Below are 20750 nucleotides of genomic sequence, written 5' to 3'. Positions count from 1 at the left end.
CTATGCGCCAGAATCTGTACTCGATTAGTCCACGATCAGAATTAATTGGTATATTTGACTTAATTAATAAGAAGTCAAAACATTCTTTGTTTTTAAAATGGGATTAACACAAACAATATTACTGGCATTACGAAGTAAGACACTTACTGTAGAAGGTACAAATATGTGTAGTAAAATTATAATCTATTGTAAACTAAAGTAGTTTTGTTCTGTGAAGCACATTTCCAAATATCAAAAATTTTATACATGTTAATTTCAAAACAAAACATCATTAACACTTAATTTAAACACAGATATAACTATTATTAGCCATCCACATTAAACTATCCACTAGCTTCATAACAACGACCAAATCTTACATCCTACCACTACCTCCACTACTAACTTCGATGACATAAAAAATTAAGCTTGCACCTACTGTGTCAAAGCTCCTACAAGAGCCTGATGCAAAACTGCACGACAGTCGTTCTGCTTATTTGCAGAGAAGCTGTCATCAAGGGGATCTCAAGTCCCTGCCTATCTGCTTGGAGCTATATTATAATATTAGCGATAATTTTAAAATGTGATCTTAACTGTTGGCCTTTCACATAAAACAACATTTATTGCAATGGATCCAAAATCCAATGGCAGATAACTGGAAAACACCAGTGATTAACAAATTAGCAACAATTAAGGCGGTATCACATTATTTGCAGAGTACTCAACCCTTATCCTTCTTCCCAAATCTATTTGCTAACACATCTTCTTTGATGTCGGATTGGTTCTCTGCCAATAACTTATATCTGAATTATTCTAAACCAAACGTCATGGGATTTTACTATCAAACTTTACAAAATCTACCAAATATATTAAAATGTTATGACAACAGTAGATCAATAGTACTTGTCCAAAAACTTCTAAGGGGTCCATCTGGATTATGATCTGAAATGGAATACCCACACAAACATTCTGCCTCAGTAACTCAATTCAACAACATTCCCTCTGAAGTGTCTTTCTTCATTTGCTTTGTGTGATGTTCTTAAATTGGGATAGTTTGGCTTATTGGAGTCAAAGTTCAGGTACGCCATTTTATTTGAGGGGGCTTTTATGGTAATGTATATTTTAATTAGTTTTTTAAGAATTTTATTTATGGTTTCTGTTTCTCTCTCTGTTATTAGTGGCGATGAATGGCTATAAACCTCACAGGGAGCACCACAGCACAGTGTTGCGCACACACATATTTAAACACACACAAGCACTGACACACACTGTAACTGATGCATACTAAACACCGACACTGTGAACATTACAAGGGGAGCACACACACAGTACCGCGCGCCGGAGTTCCCGTACCTCCTCAGTCATGTTAAAGCGAGTAGCGGATTGAGTACCGCACTGTCCACTATAGAAACGTGTTGGAATTTGACTGAGGGCAGGTTTTATTTGTTTAAAGATAAGGAGATTTGGGAATTCCGGTAGCCGGCGTTGTCAGATTTCCTGATGACAGCGTTGCCATTCGTCGTTGCTGAGGGGAAAATGAATTGGGATTTGTAGGGACTCAAATATACTTTTACTTTTAACTATTACTATTAGGTTTAATTTTTTTTTTTTTAATGTACTGTTTCGATCAATCAATTTACCACACATACCAAGATATCTAAGCTAGTGCCTGCCCTAAACCACCGAATTTGAGTTTATAGTTTAGTAAATTAAAAGAAAGTTAAAATTTGTATCAATGTATTCTACATACTTTTTCAAGTGGACCTCACCGACAAGTTTTGTTGAACTTGGTGAGGCCAAGACTATGTAAAACAACACTGTTTAATAAATAAAATTAAAAAAATTAAATTAAAATAAAATAGATTTTTTACACTCCGAAAAGAGCTTTAAAGGTCATCAAAGAGACAAAATCTGAATATTTAGATGTTTGCGATCAGCAAGTGAGATCCTTACCCTAGCCTCCCTTCTTATCATTCACTCTTCTATATTTGTTTATCGGAAAAAACAACTTTGCACTAATTTAAATAATGAGTGTTATACTTTACTCAATGTAAGAACAACTTGATCACAGACAATTCTAGGCTTAATCTTTTCAAAAAATTATTACTTTTTGCCCTAAATTAATCTCACTTCCCAATTTAAAGCAGTTCAAATAAATTTAAAAAGGATCCAAGGCTTGGTGAATAAGGCTTTTTACAGTCTTCAAAGATTCCCACATCTTGTAGAGACCAGTGGCACAGACACATTGATAGGCAGTTTGTTTTGTAGTATTATTTTGTGATATTTTAATTATCTGACAGTTAATTTTATTTTCATGGGTTAGTAGCTAATTTTTGCTAAATTACTACTGTATATTTGGTACAATTTATGTAATGACTACCACAGAAAACCTTGTGTTTTATTCTGCAGAGAAAATTATTCTAATTTGAGCTGCATCTTTAGGCGTTAAAAAAATTATTTTTAACTTAGTTTTGAATCTTACTGTAATGTTGCAGAAAGTTATGAGAGGAGAACCTCCTTCTACCACACGTTCCTCTAATTAGTATGTTTAGTTTCTCTACTCGAGTTACAACTAGTGATATATCAGGATAACAGGATTTTGGGCATTTACCATCAAATGTGTCCCATTTTCCTGCTATCCCAATATAATATTCCAGTATTCCTTCTATTCTTATATTCCGATATCTCACTTTCATCTGTGCTGGTGTGATATATGATTGTGTTTCTCATATTCATGATTTGTGCTCAGGACTTGCATTCTCTGCAATGACAACGCCTGGACTAGACTCCAAGCAGCTTTTGGCTATGTTTGAATCCTCTTCTATCCCTTCTTTTCTCCTTTCTGTTCTTTATTTTTGTATGTACTAATACGTCCTTCACCTGATGAAGAGGATAGATTCCAATCCTCGAAACTTTGTGTTATACCTTTTGTAACATATAACGATGGAAAATGTCTGAGATCCTGTTATCCTGTCAAACCTTCTATCGTCAATAAAAACCTTTAAACAAAGAATAATGGCATACCTATATGGAATAATCTCAATTTGAAAATAAAATTTCATAAAACATATCCAGTACCTAATATTTTTTTACTGTGTATATGTAACTTTCATTTGTAAAATATTGATATCAAACAAAGACACATACAAAAATGGTATGAATACATTTAGAGAAAAATGTTCATTATTCATATTTTACGGCAATTTTGATGTGACACACAAAATAATAATTCCACAGTTCTGTGTGACAGGAAGGACATCTGTGCACGCCAAAACACGCCATGTAGCACGCTGGGAGTAGCACATGTCGGAGGCATGTGTCAACCTGCACGGAGTTGTAATATCAATGAGGACAACGGCATTACGCTGGCGCACACCATTGCTCACGAGATGGGACATAAGTAAGTAAACTATCTTTATTGTTAACTTCTTACTTGATGTTTTCATCCGTGGTCAATTGACATTGGACTGGTTAGAATATCCCTCAAGATGTGGAAGATGCCATAGGGTGGAAAAAAATGACTTTTTATAGGCTCATATGCCAAATAATATACTTCTTATTAACTATATAAGAACTCTGAATCCTAAAAACATTGGTTTCCTGGAAAATTTAAGCTTATTTTAAAAAGTAACTACAAACCAATTTAGCCAATTTTTTGTTGGTTTTTTTTATTGGAAAATATTAAGGACGTAGCCAGTGAGGGGGTCAAAGAGGTCCGGATACCCCCAATTTTTTTACTTTTTCCAATTACTTTTTTAGAAAACAATTATTATTATTTAAATAATTCAGTATTACTGACATTTACTGCTGATAGATCGTTCTCAACAAAGAAATGGGTCAAGAACTCTTTAAGGAACAAAATGGGGCCTTACTCTCTGTCCACTATGGGAAAATATCAGTTTTATGGACCCACCAAACTTTTTCCTGGTTACGTTCTTGGAAAATATATGAATAAATTTTAAGCTTATGTATTTACATTTATTTTAGAATAAAGACAAACTGTTATATTCAGCATATCTGTGTCTATGCCTTGTGTTATTCATGTTTGTTGTTGACAAAAAGAATTATTTTGTAGATAAATAGACTGGGCAACATAAGGAAACAGGGGCAAACAAAATGTTCTTCACACCTGACCATACGTGGAAGACATAGCAGGATTCTAATGGATTTATCAGCCAAACAAATACTCTTTTAACATTTTCAACTTGAGTTGCCAAAAAATATAGAATAAAAATTTGTTATTTTAATTGTCCATTATAATCAATCTTGACAATTTATAAATTTTTTTAGGATTCTATCCTACACTCTTAGCTAATCCACCTTCAATTTTTTTTATCTGTTCATTCAATCAAAATGTATCGTACAATCGAACCCCTTAAAATCAGTAAATCTTGACACTTCTGTCTGCCCTAAAAATAGCTTTGTGTATATAAGTTGTTTTAGTGATATGGAGTAAAACGTTAAAAGTAGAATATCAAAATAAACCTCAAACAAAATTTAATAATATTATTTACACACTTTGCTTCTGACAGTTAATTTGTGAATGTTATTGTAAAAGATTTCATATGAATAGTTCAAGACAAAGGGGTTTAACGCATATTTTTTTAAAATTTAAACTTGGTAATAGCATCATTTGATTTATAATGTGCATCACTGAGTATTGGGAAATATGAAGGCAAATTTAATTTTCCAAAAATCTGCTGTTCATTATTGCTGTTAACAAAAAAAAATGTGTTGTCCTTGTGATGGTCTTCAAATATGTAGTATAAAAATTAAAAATAACCACCATTATGTAACAATTTACAGTGTTATTTTTACGACAATTGGTTAGGAAAGCTATACCAACTTTGAAACTTGCTCAAACTTGGCTAAAACTAGCTAGCTAATGAAAGTCAACCTCAATATACATGTTGCTGAAACGTATAAAATAACTGAACGTCAAACAAAAGAAGATAAAGTATAAACAAGAGAACTAAACTCTGGTCCCAGTAAGTATGCAATTGTTAGAACTATGCAGCAATTGTGTTTTTAAAGTATTAAGATAAAGGCGCAATGGGGTCTCCTCTATTGCCCGTTTCCATCAATATCTTAAGGAAAAAGAAGAGAAAAAATCCTTGTTTCTACTCACTTTAAGCATGAATGACTCTTCCATTGTGTTGCCTCATCAAAAAACTAACGTAATTTTGATACATATAAATAGCATTTCTCCTTTCATCAAAATCTTCAACCAAACCATCAATTATCTGTGAGAGATGTTGCTCACTTTTATTTGAAATTTCAAAGAAATTGTGCTGAAAAACTACTAAAAGATTAATTCAAAGAAGTCGAATCAGACGAATGGGTACCCTTAGCCTTACAGCAAATAAGTGTCATATTTTGCATTTTAAAAGTAAAACACTTAGGTTGTCACATAATAACCAAACCAACAGATAGAAAATGTTTGGAAGGTTCCAAAATGTGAAGATAGACTTGCAGATTTCAAATGCATGAACTGTAACTTTAACATGTTCCATGTGTAATGATCGCAGTTTTGGCATGTTCCATGACTCTGCAAAGTCCGGCTGCGTGTCACGACGTGGACCAACCATGCATGTCATGACACCCACCTTTGAAGCTGACTCTCTTAACATCGCCTGGTCTGAGTGCAGCCGTCGTGACATCACACACTTCCTCGAGTGAGTACTGTTTGCTCCACGTGCTCATCCCTTTGGGAATTTTGTGATACTTTATAAGCGAGTAAATATTGTTGGGTTTGTAAGTAGGTTGCAGTTAAGATCATTGTCTGAGGTTGAAATGTTTAAACATAGACTTTAACAAAATTATATATTTTGTAAGAATTTACATATTTTCATCATTAAAAATATGAATAACTTTATAATAACTCTAAACTTGAATGTAATCTGCATTCTTTAGGAAGATGAAATCAACATAATCATGAGCTAGGGTTAAGCTAGGAAATAAGGAGAATCCTTCCAAGTTTTTAAGCGATGACACTTGGGCGATTAAACTAAGAATAGCAAGGAAAAAAGTAGAATCCTTCCAAGTTGTTAAGCGATGAGATTTGGGTTTTCCATGTGAACTTTGCATGGAAATTGCTTTAATGATCTGGGATAATGACTTGCAGCCAACAAAGCACCATGCAAGAGATGAGAAAGCCATTGTTTATCATCGCTCAAAGTACCATGGACCAAGCTAGTACAGTGGAACCTTGATATATCAAACCTCAATACATAAAATTCCTTATTAAATGAAAGTTTTGTCATTCCTCTTGAATGTGCCGTTTACTTAAATGTAAATTTGTTCTCTATATCAAAAGTTTCAAATTCTCAATTGTAAATAACTTCAATGTATAAAAGTTTAAGTTTATCATCACAATAAACAGAAGTCCAGTACCGTATTTTTCATGTTGAGATAGTTAAGACTGCCAATTTATTCTGTTCGAATCTCATCTAAGATACAGCAGTATGGTGAGGTACTACCAACACCAACCTTGAGAGAGTTTTGAAACATCAGAAGAGAGCTATTAGATTTCTGGCTGAATTGCAACTCCAAGAAAGCTGCAGAGAGCCATTCAAACACCTCAAAATCCTATTGTAGCCCTGTACTTTCAAGATGTGATCCTTCAAACAGTCAACTCTGAACAACATATGAATGACAACATACACCTAAACAATACAAGAAATGCCATAAACTTCAATCTAACATACCACCATCTAAGCCTCTACAGAAGGATGTCTTTATACAAAGGAGCCCTGTACTTCAACAAGCTGCTGAACAACTTGAAGCAACAGCATGAAAACACTTCAAGAAAGCACTGACTGCATGGCTACAGGAGAGACCATTCTACAAAGAGAAAGAATTCAGAATTCATACAAAGTTTCATGACCTTAACAAATTGTTTGTTAATTTTATCAAAACCAAAACTGTAATACTTGACATCATTTATGTTCTCAAAGATCATGCCAATAAAGTGTTATGTCTAATGTGTAATCTAAACACCCACCATCCACCATCTTTGTTTTCTGTTGTCACCAGTGGTGGATCATCACTACATGCTCAGTTTAATTTGGATGTTACTTCAATCAGAATTTAAGTTAACTCAGTGTGTGTTTGATTTGCTACAGTAACAGTACGTCGTGTACAAATGTGATGGCATACACATTGTGTTTATATAACTTTTTCAATTACTATTTCATGTTCCATTTACACAGTAATAATGTATGTTTCATTACAATTCATAAATTTAAATTTATGTACAACACTTGTTACTATTTAATACTTAACAGTTCCTATAAAATATTCATAATCAAGTCTACATTACTACTGAGTTGTTGTGAACCTCTTTTTATCAAAGTCTGTCCATTTAACCTTGATATAATGAATAACAGAACAAAAATTGTGAACCTCTCTATATTGAACAGCCTCAAATAACCTTTATACATCAAACGAACCTCATTAAATCAAAATTCTCAATATTTTGAAGTTTTGCGATTCCCTTTGAGGTTCGATATAACCTCCCCCCTGTACAACCTTGGATCCCAGGAAATTCGTTTCCAATCACATCCTGCCTGCTTCCCTGAAAAGTTCTCACTAACAGTGTTATAAAAATATAAATCATAGCTTTGTGACAGCCAGGGCCTGGGCAGCTGCCTGGAGGATCAGCCAGTAGAACAGGAAGACTATAGTTACCCAGAGCTACCCCCTGGAGCCATGTACAACGCTGACTATCAGTGCCGTCTTCAGTTCGGGCCGGATAGTTCAGTGTGTTCTCCAACAGAAGAGGTAACTCCATCCATTTAAACTACAGACTGGCAAGGATGTAGCCAGCAAGGGGGCCCGGACCCAAATTTTCAATTTTTCCAATTACTTTTTTAGTAAATAATTATTATTTTTTAAATAATTCAGTATTACTGACATGTACTGCTGAAAGACCGTTCTCAACAAAGAAATGGGTCAAGAACTTTTTAAGGAAAAAAAATTAGGGCTTTACTCTGTGTCTACTATGGGAAAATATCAGTTATCTGGACCTCCCTCCCTCCAAATGTTTTCCTGGCTATGTTCTTGCGGAGTGGTATTGTATGAATTTATTTTAAATTTGTACTAAATACAAGATCAACAACATTTAATCCCAGGTTATGTGAACTGTATTACTTGTACTCTTTAACTCTGCTGTCACATACATACAGTTCATATAAACAAACTATCTTAACAATGCATGAATAAAATCCACAAGAACTACAAACTACGGTTGTCTGTTAGGAGAGATGTGTAGATTCTATCTTTTGGGAGTAAAACATCTTTAACTGGCCATGCTTTGTTTATTTGTTTTTCAAACAATAATTTAAATTGAATCAATTACTGGAAGGAATGATTGTAGTTATCCTATCACAATACAATATATAATCAAACCCCTAATAATAGTACATCTAACAGCACAGTTAAATTCACTCATAAATTGAGTGCAATTATTTTAAATTTTTATTTTGTTTTATAAAAATTAGAGAGGCAGATATCTTTTTTAGACTCTGGTGAATAGTGTTTGTACAGTCAATCTCTATCCAACTGCTCCCGGAGTCCAATGTGACATTATGCCATTCCTATAACGGGATTATGTATTTTTGCAGATATGTTCAAGACTGTGGTGTATGGTGGATGGTATGTGTACAACCAATCTGTACCCAGCTGCTCCAGGAACCCACTGTGATAAACATATGGTAAATCAGCAAACATTGATGTCAATAATATTTATTAGCAACTGGCAATCCATCGTAAATTAACTTATTGCATGTAAATCTTTGTTCAACCGTTTGGATTATCAATTTTATTTTGTCTTATTTAGTAGTAGAAGTTCCTTTACAACAGCACTGTCTACCTGAATATTCATATTCATAGCACAGACAATAATTAAGAAGTAACAACTTTTTTTAAGTGACAAACAGCTGGTGGATGCACAACTAAAGGGATATGACATTGAGTTTAATCTAGGAACATCACATTTCACCTGGTAAAATAGAACATCTTTACTTTTTTTATCTGACAGTTACTGGCAGTTGTGTTATCAGTAATATCTCTATTGTACTCTTAAGTTCAATATCTAAATAAACATTTGCACATTTGCTAATGTTTACAATCTGTCACAACGCCAATTTTCAAAGTCGACATTTTGTAATCTCAAAGCTTTTCATTGTGACAATCAGCTAATTCAAATTAGGTAGCCTACCGATACAATAAATAAACAAAGTGACACCTAAAACAATAAATCATAATCCTATTATTTTTTAAATTAATTTCTTATGTACGGTATCTTCTTTTGTCTAAAACTTGATTTTACACACTAATTAAGTTTTGAATCCAATACACCACGCATCTGAAAATGCTTCTTTGGGGAGTTATACAGTGTCAAAGATTTTACCTGAAATTCATCTCCCTTAGTGAAATTAAATACTAAAATATTTAGGGTGTTAACTGAGATTGTTAATTAGATAAGTTTGATGTAAAATGAGCTGAAAAATCATATAAAACCTGCCCTAGAACTCTATCTCCAATAGGAACACACACAGATGTTAAAATCTGTTTCTTAATAAAGTTTAATAGAAAGCCATTCCGTTTTTATTACATTCCGACTTTATTTACATTATTCATTTAAAAATAAAACTCTAAACAAATTTTATTGAACATTTTTCTTTGTTTATAGGCAATTTAATGGAGTTATTGTAGTTCAATCACGGAAAGTGTGTTTCTGACCCTAACCATTTTTACTTTAACCCGATTTTCTCCTAAACCTTTGCTTAAAAGCACCAAACCAGACTTTCTTTAACTCTTTGGTTGAATGGAAACAGTGATACACAAAATACACAATATCCAGTATGTGATAGAGGAGGGTTTGTGCACATTTTGACATTATTTATTAATTTTTTACATCACTTCACTTACCCATCGATAATTAATAACGTTCTCATCCTGAGCTCTTTACTGTTGTAGTGGTGTGTGAACCAGGCCTGTGAGGCCATAGGGGATGCAGCTGAGCCAATTGCCGGAGGCTGGGGTGAGTGGGGAGAGTGGGGTGCGTGTTCGCGGACTTGTGGAGCAGGAGTATCCATCAAAGAGAGGCTCTGCGACCACCCTGCACCTGCCTTCGGGGGCCGATATTGCCTCGGGGAGAGACGTCGCTACAGGATCTGCAATACCAAGGTGATTCTGACAATTTGGAATATCTTTCTTCAAAGTTATGTACGGTCTGTTGACTTGTGAAGTTTGTACCTAACTGATATAGTGTGTGATTTTATCAACAGAACTGAATCATCATAGAATTCCATACAATATACTCAAGATTTCTCTATCCACTGCTGTAATTTTAAATGTAAGCTAACTTTACTGTAGGATGACTGAGAATATGAATAGATGTGCAGAAATAAATTATAAATATACAAGTGTACATTATCTACAAAATGATTTATATCAGCAAAAACTAAACTCGTCTGTTAACATCAAATTTATTTTCTAATAATTAAAAATCCGAGGGCACAATGCAGAGGCATGTAATTTCTCTTTATGTTCCCCCTTCTTAATATGCTACTGTCTGTTAAAGAAACACAAACATTCCTAAACATGATGTATCCTTTATTTTATTAACTATAGTGAATTTTAAGTAAATTGAAAGAATACACTATATTCAAAATTATGATTGCAACAAGTTTTAAGAGGCTTATAATTTATATTTCTATATCTATTTGCTTATATTTTAGTTATACTAAAAAAAACCATTGCCAAGTGACACATGCAACAGTACCTCTGTTCTGTTCCAGCCTTGTCCAGAAAACCCTCAGAGCTTCCGAGCAGAACAATGTTCAGCCTATAACAACCAGCCGTACTTCGGCAAGAACTACACCTGGCTGCCATACTTTGAGACAAGTACGTAACAATTGATATTTTTGGGGTAATATTTCTTATTTCATCCACCCAAATATTTTTAGGACACTTTGTGGTGATTTTATGAGACACAAATAAAATTGAGTACTGACAAAAAAGTCCATTTTTGGTTTTTTACTTGGAATCAAACCAAAATACAAACCTCATTATATTATATGTTTAACCTGTTGTGAATAAATATGCACTAGATGTTGGCTAATATTCCACAGATGCTAATATGTGTCTAACTCAAATATCCAGTTTCACATCTCTGGCCCCTTTGCTTGCCATTGTTCAACAAGCACTGCCCTGGGTAGTCTGGCAGTGTACACATTCAAATGACAGCTGTCATGCTAGCCATAGTAAATTAACTAAGTATGCTCAAATAAACCTGTATTTAAAATTTAACGTTTTAAATGGTATTTTACAAAAATAAACACCCAAGATAATGACCAAGAACTTCAAGACAAGACCAATTTCAAATTGTAGTAACCACTTGGTTAAGAATAAAAGATAAGATGGTAATTTAATAACAGCTTACAATTTAATAATGTACAAGTTATTAACGTAAACATGATTAAAATTGCCAATGATTCCCTCTTTATCCACAGCTCAAGGATGGATCGATCATTTAGGAAGCAACAACAGTGACAAACCCGCAAAGATCTTTAACAGTTTGAAAGACAGCTATCATAGTCCTTTAGAGACTAATACCATTAGATAGATGTAGGGAACTCTAAATACAGTGGCAGGTCACTAAATATTTGAAACAATGGTACATTTCTTTACAATAAAACAAACTGGATACATAAATGATCACTTAATGAACATTTTGCTCTGAGGAATCAAAACCATCACACAGTGGAACAGTCTATTTCAACTCTATTCCAGATACTCTCTGAAAAGAACTCCATTAAATCATTGAATAAACTCTGCCACCAACTGGCTTTTTTAGTAGCTGTCCTGCACAACTCAAATAACTGGAGCATTACCATAGATTTACTGAAGAATGCATAATGAATCATCGTATAATTATCATTATGCTATGCTCTGACATTGCATAATGATAATTTTTTGTCTGACATTAATATGCTCTGACAAAATTTAGAGTTTATCTTTAACAATAAAGAATTATGCCTACTTTTAAAGTAAGTTGTCCCAGACTCCAAACTTTTAGTTAAGCCTCTACTCTAAAACTGGCTAATGTGCAGGTGAGCCCTGTGAGTTGTATTGTACGGACATGGATGACACCATCATTGCCAGCCTCGGGGACACGGCACTGGACGGCACACCATGTAACCTCGGCTCCAGGGATATGTGCATCTTGGGCATCTGCAGGGTAAGTACTTGTGACCTCTCTGTTTATTGTTTGTTTGGAAAGTTTATGTTTCATTCAGTGGCACAGCAAGTAAAAGTTTTGGAGATAAGTTAACTTTTTAAGCTGATTTCAAGATAATATTGAGGTATGGAATACCACATTTTGCCTCATGAACTAGTATGTAAAATTGTTTAAATCTGTTTTGAGTTGGTCTTAGAAACAATAACCAGTGAAACATAACCTAGACATTGATTATCACAATTTGCATACACTAAGAGGGATCTAGGTGGAGGTAGGCAGACAAGGGCGTAACCAACGAGGGGCAGGTAATTTATCGTTATTTTATCCGTCTATCTAAAAGTGCAGAATTACATTTGTGATATAATTTGTGGAAAAAGAAGGATTTACCAGGAGATAAATTAAAGAATATTGAAGTAGCTACACTTTTGGAGGAGGCTAATATTGTTTTCCCTGCAACAAGGCAAGCACCCCTGATTTTAAGTACTTTTCCATCTAATACTGTTGAAAGATCTTTCAATACCCTTCGAAAGGCAAAGACCTGGTTGAGAATTACAATGGGAGAGGACAGATTGACTGGGCTGGGTTTGATAAGTGTCCATCAGAAATTCTTATAGGTAAATCGAGACTGGATTGAAATGAGAGCTCTATACAAGTTTTCTACAAATCCAAGAAAAATTATAGTAGTATAGGATGTGATATAGAATAAAAATATTGTTCAAGCAATTAATTAATTGTACGAATATAATTCGTAGAGCACTGGTACAGTTATACATAATTTTCTTAAAATGTTTGTTTCGTTCACCATTTCCGTACTAAAATGTTACAACCTGAACGACCATGGCTTGTCCCCTTCTAGTTTTGATCCTAGATACACCCTTGAAGGCAAAAAGTCATTTTCATTTAAGGTAATGATTTTGGGAGAAGTGAATATGCTTAGGAATAGGAATAGAAAGAAGTGTAGTCCTAGTTCAAAATGAGGAAAATATATTACAAGCCTTAAAAAGTTTGAGGGCATGTCCTTATGTCAATTTCATAGTTACACTAATTGAAAATTAAATAATTAATAAATATTTTTACATATGTTGCTTGCTATCCCACTAATATTATAAATGCGAAAGTTTGAATGTTTGGATATTTGGATGTTTGGAGGTTTGTCATCGAATCACGATGAAACTGCTATACGGATTGTGCTGAAATTTGGAACAGGTATAGCTTTTGGTCTGAATTAACATTTAGAGTGCTTTTTACCACCCATAACACATTCATTTCACCAAATAAATTCGAATTCAAATTGAAAAATTAATTTGTTTACATTCAAATGTTATGATAAGAACGAAACGTATTCTGACAGCTATAGTTCAACAAACTTTCTGAAACATCTGTTTACATTTGAATTTTATCAATAATAAGTAAACAGTGCTTGATCGGTAGTGTAATGCAGATAGTAAATAAAACATTAATATATAAATTTTACTCCAGATTGCACCAGTGACGAATTAAAATCATCTAATGCATTAAATACTGTTATAAAACTAACCTTAATGAACAAAGTTATGAATGTTTTCACATAAGTTACTTTAAACTGGCGGGCTTCCTTGACATTATGATATTACATTTTAACAATGGCTAATGGAAAAACAGAGAAATAAATACTAACATGCCTCAACGATTCATTCTTTCCCTGGCTACAGTCCAAAAAACAAGTGTAACGCAAAACTTTAATAACGATTATTTTGGAAAGTTGCAAAACCTTAATAAGAATTCCCTCTTATACCGAAAGTACATAGTAAGTAGGTAGGACTCTCTCCTAGGTCGTAATAGGCTTTTCAGTCCTACTCATGTGTGTATTTTCTTCATCAGGACAAGGTAAACTCAACTATGTCAACACGACTAGACTTTGGACTTGACCAAATTTCTAGTAGATTTCCGAGAACTAGATAATTAAACGTATCTAAAATTTGATCGAGGCAATATGGCAAGCTAAACTGTGACATAGTAGGTAAGTAGATTTAAATGGTCTTAAGTAGGCACTATTTAACCGAAGTAGGCATCTTGGTCCTATGTAAGTATATATATATTCTTTTTTGTCAGAACAACAAGGCAAACTCTACTATAGTACTGGAAATATCTTAGATCTGAAATGTATGACAAGGACTGGAAATATACGCTTTTTGACCGAAGTAAGTTTCCGAGACCTGTGTGATCTGAGATTTGTGTTTTCTTGATCGGGATGACAAGGCAGATTCAGCTGTGACGTTATGCATATAATTAATTAGAACCAGAAATGCTCCTACACGTGCCAAACATGATATAATAATTAAGTTAAACTCTGATACTATTTACCACGAACTTAAATAATATCTACTTGATGTATGCCTACTTACATTTTAAAAGTTTTATAGGACTCCCATCATATTATATCATAATTGCTTTTACTAAGTAATATAAGGACTTTGGTTCTAAGATTGTGTGCTAAGCCGCGGGTAACAGCTAGTGGGCTATAAATGGAAGCAAATGTAATACATTTGACATAACTATTGAATAACATTTATTTATTGTTCATAAACATGATTTTAAGATGAACATTATCATTTACTTTAATTTAAAAACTTAAAAGTGATATGTTTTCTAGAAATATTTATAAGTTATACATTTTTGAATTCTGATAATCTTTTGTAACACAAATAAGTGCTGCAGATGTGGTAGCAAATTAGCAATATTACTAAACATAACTATCATTATCATAATATACAATATGATTCCTTGAAGATCTGTGTTTACTCTGACTGGTTGAACTACCTTCAAAAAACAATTTTATTGATTATTAAATTTTAACTTACAAATTGGCAAAACCGTAATGTTAACTCGCCCTGTGTTACAGAAGGTTGGCTGTGACTGGCAAGTGGACTCGGACGCAGCTGAAGACAAGTGTGGAGTGTGTCAAGGTGACGGGAAGTTATGTTCTACACAGAAGGGTTACTACAATGTGACACATGGCGATGGTATTTAACAATATATTTTATTATACGCTTTAATTTTGCTTAGTTTTTTTAGTTACTTTTTAATAACTGCATTTTTTACCCACCACTACCCATCCCATAGTTTTAGTGACATTTTTTGAAAGTTGCTTTTAGAATGTTTAGTGTGAGTCCACAAGACATCTCTAGAAGCTAAAGGTCCCACCTCAGCTACAGAATTGCAGTTCAATGTAAACCCCAAGCAACTTAGGTAATGGTCTGATTTTGGTAGAATTGATGAATTAATTTACCTTTTATACTATTATGATCAAGAATTCTTGAAGATCTCATTTGTAGACTGGATCAAAATGTCACAGATTACACAGTGATCACCGTGGTCTCTAGATGTCCTGGAATAACAGTGTGGAAAATCTAGGAAATATCAGGAACTAGATTGGTATTGGAACCACAGCCAATAGCACATTGGCAAGAGGTGCGTTCAAAAAGTTTCTGATCTTGACTTTTGTAATATGTCATTTAACAGCAACCACTACTAGTCAGCTCCCTTTAAGTTACTTAGCTCCACAAGCCACTACCATCATCTAATACTCCTCCCACCTCCGGATACATTCCTTGGACTAATTTTTAAGAATGGCTAACAGATGCCTTGTTGCATTTGTGTGATTTGTTCTATGTCCTCAAATCTAACTGTAATTGCTCTAAAAGAAATTACAATTTCAGGAACGACCAGAAATCAAATGAAGCTGTTAAAGCGGTTTAATAGAATGTTTCGTCAAACAAGTGCAGAATAAGATTTTATTAATGAGCTAGTGCGTTGTTCCCTTGTAGGATCTAACCACATCATCCTCACACTCAGGTCATTTACTTTACATTGTATCTTGTAGACGCCTTAGGACATCAAGATAATATTCCTTGCTGACTTTGTAGAGCATATTCGTTATGAACAACAGCAAATTTTGAGATCCAAAGATCTTTCAACTCTCATAGCCTAATGTTAATCGACGGTTTTCACTGATTGCCATGCGAACATTTTCTTGTTCTATGTTTGGTCACTGCAGGCCTGCCACATCAGTGGACTGTGGAGTCTCTCTCCAGTGAAATGTGGCTGTCTTTGCATTGCACAAACCACTCTATAACACATTGAATGTGGTGGACACAACTTACCATCATTCTGGCTCTCCTAAAGTCGTTACATGACTAGAGTCTCAGTGAAGGAGTTAATCTGAGTATCATACTAGACTTTTCACTAAAGGCTTCGTGTACCACAGACATTGTCTTTGAAACAGAAGGTCCACACTTCTGGTACAACCTAATGCAAACTGTTTGCTTAAAACATACATTGAAAACCAACTGATATGTTACAGGCTACACAGAGGTCGCTGTAATTCCTAGAGGTGCCAGGAACATTGCTGTAGAAGAGCTTGGCAGTACTAGGAACTACATTGCTATCGGAAGTGCAACCAATAGCACATTTTATCTCAATGGAAATGGGTTAGTCATTGACGGTTTTGAACCATACAACCGAATTAGATTAATGCAGATTTTATACAATATTTATATAAACCAGGTGTTTTTAAACATGTGAAATCTCCCATTACTGAATTCAAGGGGAAAATAAGGTACTTTCTTTCAATAAAATTGTATGCTTAAGTGCTTTAGAAACAGATTTCCAAAGGCTCAAATATTGCTTTTGCAATACGAGACCAAATTTATTTAAAAATTACTAATTGGTTTCCCTGGTATATTCAAATTCAAAAGGTGGTTCTTCTGGCAACTAAACAATTTTTGATCCCTCTTTCAGGGGGAATTTTGGATAATAGTGATATGTCTGACTCGAAAAAATGTTTTAAAAATACAGAAATCTTTTACAAGGTTCTGAATAAGAGTAATAAAATGAAGTTTGGCATTTCATGAAACAAACTATTGTTGATAAAATGTAATTTGCAGTTTAAGTACATTTTCAGAAGAGTACCAATAGATTAAGATATGTAATAATCCTTATCTGCTTACTTTTATTAGCTAAAGCTCCCAAAGAAGACTATTGTTGATCCATGATTTGTTGTCCTAAGAACAGATTTCTTAATCCGATTTACTGAAAAAATCTTAATTTGATCTTTATGGAATGTGTCTTAGTAATTTTACATGGGATCAGGAACATACTATATAAAGTTTAAATCAAATAAATTGTATTTGTTTATGCACAAGTAATTTATTGAGAAATACTATAAGAGTATATGATTAGTCAGAGTAATTATATGATTGAAAATAATGGCCTTATGTTTAATAAATATTATTAAACTCATTTAGACTATCAAAATATTTAAAATTAAATATTGCTTTAGATGTCTTTTGAAAGGAATCTTTTACAAACATGATCAGGGTCAATCTATCACAAAAATATTTAAACCTATAAAATGTGAGTTTAAAAACTTGAATGATTCAACTGACTGTAATAGATTACATTTGTTATTGCAGAAGCAATTTTTTACATAGCACAGTTTAAACTTTGGTATTATCCGAGGGCCACTCTGTTCCTATCTGTTATTCGATATTAGGTTATGTACGTCGGTAATTACATACATACATATTATAAATGGAAAAGGTTAAGTTAAAATTTACAAGTGCTCACTTGAACTGTGATTGAATTTAGGTGTAGTTTGAGGAATGTTTTTCTTTTTATACCAGAAGTGTGGAACCGAAGCCCACATGATGGCCAAGAGCATGTCCAACCTCAGATCATGTCTCAGATCGTTCACCTTTTCCGATTTAGATCACACTGGACGATCTGGCACGTGATTTGAGGTCGGGAAAGTACCGATCGGAAATGCTGAAAGTACTAACCTAAACCTACTTATATCGCATAGCAAATAGTGATCGGAACAGAGTGGCCTCCGGATACATAGTAACAAAACTTTAAACATTTTTATAGGGAGATCACGATCTCTGGAGAGTACAGTATAGCTGGAAGTGCTGCTCTCTATGAACGTCACAAGGAATTAGAGAAGCTCCGTATACCAGGACCTGTCAAAGAGGACATCCTGATTTACGTGAGTATATTTAGAATGATTCTTGGAATATATATTTCAAGGCTGTTTATGGTTTGGCTAGTTTTTAAAGTAATTAGGGGACACTTTATCTCTTTGTCAACCAACCAGACACACTTGTTTCCTTGTCTGTGGCATTGAAAAGTTTATTACATACTTCATTCCCTTTCCAGTAACTAAATTATGAAGATATAAAGTAGCTCAGTTAACAATTGTAATATCCAGAAATTTCATTTTTTTAAATTAACTGCAATAAGTAAAGCAACAAATACAATAATAATAAAGGTGGTGCAGTCATTTTTTGGAATTCTAGATATAAAATCTTCGGGGAGTGATATGTTTTTTATTGATTTGTGCATAAGAAAAAAATTTAACAGGTATAATTTTAATAATTGTTTATAAGCAAATTGTTTTTTTTTATAACTAAACACGTCACTCGCTCATGTATACTTTATTTATTTATTTATTTATTTTATTTATAAACAGTTGTTTTACATAGTCTTGGCCTCACCAAGTTCTACAAAACTTGTCGGTGAGGACCACTTGAAAAAGTAAATAGAACACATTGATACAAATATTCAACTGTTAACTTTCTTTTAATTTACTAAACTATAAACTCAAATTCGGCGGTTTAGGGCAGGCACTAGCTTAGATATCTTGGTATGTGTGGTAAATTTGATCGAAACAGTATAATTTTTTTAAATAATACTTAATAGTAATAGTTAAAATCAAACGCATATTTGAGTCCCTAAAAATCCTAATTAATTCTTCCCTCAGCAACGACGAATGGCAACCCTGTCATCAGGAAATCTGACAACGCCGGCTACCGGAATTCCCAAATCTCCTTATCTCTAAACAAATAAGCAAATAAAACCTGCCCTCAGTCAAATTCCAATATGTTTCTAGAGTGGACAGTGCGGTACTCAATCCGCTACTCGCTTTAACATGACTGAGGAGGTACGGGAACTCCGGCGCGCGGTACTGTGTGTGTGCTCCCCTTGTAGTGTTCACGGTGTCGGTGTTTGTGTGCGTTAGTTATAGTGTGTGTCAATGCTAGTGTGTTTAAATTGTCCAATTAGGTTAAATATGTGTGTGCGCAACACCGTGCTGTGGTGCTCCCTGTGAGGTTTATAGCCATTCATCGCCACTAACAACGGAGAGAGAAACAGAAACCATAAATAACATTCTTAAAAAACTAATAAAAATATGAAAACTAACATGTAATCAATTTATTTTTAAAGCTAGAGTATCAACGGTACAACAAAATCTAACACCAAGCATAAAATACAGATAAACCACCAATTAACGATTTACAATAAATATTTAACATATAAATAACAATGTCAGAATAATTTATTTACTTCCAAAACTGTGCTCTCAAAGCTTTAAACATCAGTGATTAACACTATGATATAATTCAAATAGCCAACAATATAATCTATAAATAGATAACGAGTAACAATAAATTATCAGAGAAAATAACAATGTTAACCACTAATTAACGATTTACAATAAATATTTAACATATAAATAACAATGTCAGAATAACTTTTTACTTCCAAAACTGTGCTCTCAAAGCTCTAAATATCAGTGATTAACACTATGATATAATTCAAATAGCCAACAATATAATCTATAAATAGGTAACGAGTAACAATAAATTATCAGAGAAAATAACAATGTTAACCACTAATTAACGATTTACAATAAATATTTAACATATACAGAAAGTAACAATGTCAGAATAACTTATTTACTTCTAAAACTGTGCCCTCAAAGCTTTAAATAACAGTAATTAACATTATGATATAATTCAAATAGCCAGCAATATAATCTATAAATAGGTAACGAGTAACAATAAATTATCAGAGAAAATAACAATGTTAACCACTAATTAACGATTTACAATAAATATTTAACATATACAGTAAGTAACAATGTCAGAATAACTCATTTACTTCTTAAACTGTGCCGTCAAAGCTTTAAATAACAGTGATTAACATTATGATATAACACAAATAGCCAACAATATAATCTATAAATAGATAACGAGTAACAATAAATTATCAGCGAAAATAACAATGTTACAATTAATATAACAATCCGTTCAACTGCAGGCCCACGATACGCAGTGTTCAGTGTTTGTGTCACTTGTCACGTCATTCAGTGCACCAGAGTGATGTCCACTGTGTATATATGCATATGGTATATATCCAATGTGTGTCAGTGAACCAGTATTTCACAGTGATTTTAAAAAAGTTCATATCCTTATCTTCAGCAGTTTTTCTTTGGGCCTAATTATAATGTACTCCTAAATTCTGCTTCAAATGCCTATCACTCCTCACAGAGTGAATACCAAATTCTTTTCCATTTTCCATGTCTTCGAAATTGGCATCTTAAAGTGTTGCAAACAAAATTTTCTTTCACAGTGAAAAAAGATTATACCATCCAAAATCTGATTACGTCACCTAAGGCATATATAATAACTGTCACATTTGTTTA

General features: G+C 33.5%; 1 protein-coding gene across 2 annotated transcripts in view; it reads left to right on the top strand.

Annotated features, from left to right (window-relative positions):
• Positions 1-20750, top strand: part of LOC124365749 (A disintegrin and metalloproteinase with thrombospondin motifs 12-like) — a 121397-nt gene that overhangs the window by 97052 nt on the left and 3595 nt on the right. For both annotated transcript variants that reach the window (XM_046821741.1, XM_046821742.1), the window contains exons 9-18: positions 3230-3379; positions 5508-5654; positions 7611-7761; positions 8604-8693; positions 9961-10170; positions 10785-10890; positions 12099-12226; positions 15108-15228; positions 16569-16695; positions 18134-18251. In XM_046821741.1, coding sequence (XP_046677697.1) covers positions 3230-3379; positions 5508-5654; positions 7611-7761; positions 8604-8693; positions 9961-10170; positions 10785-10890; positions 12099-12226; positions 15108-15228; positions 16569-16695; positions 18134-18251 — 1348 coding nt within the window. The remainder of the gene's footprint in view (positions 1-3229; positions 3380-5507; positions 5655-7610; positions 7762-8603; positions 8694-9960; positions 10171-10784; positions 10891-12098; positions 12227-15107; positions 15229-16568; positions 16696-18133; positions 18252-20750) is intronic.

This window comes from Homalodisca vitripennis, chromosome 7 (assembly GCF_021130785.1).
Source record: "Homalodisca vitripennis isolate AUS2020 chromosome 7, UT_GWSS_2.1, whole genome shotgun sequence".
Classification (NCBI taxonomy): domain Eukaryota; kingdom Metazoa; phylum Arthropoda; class Insecta; order Hemiptera; family Cicadellidae; genus Homalodisca; species Homalodisca vitripennis.
Note: the sequence above shows the minus strand (reverse complement) of the source record. Positions and strands in the feature narration are given on the sequence as shown.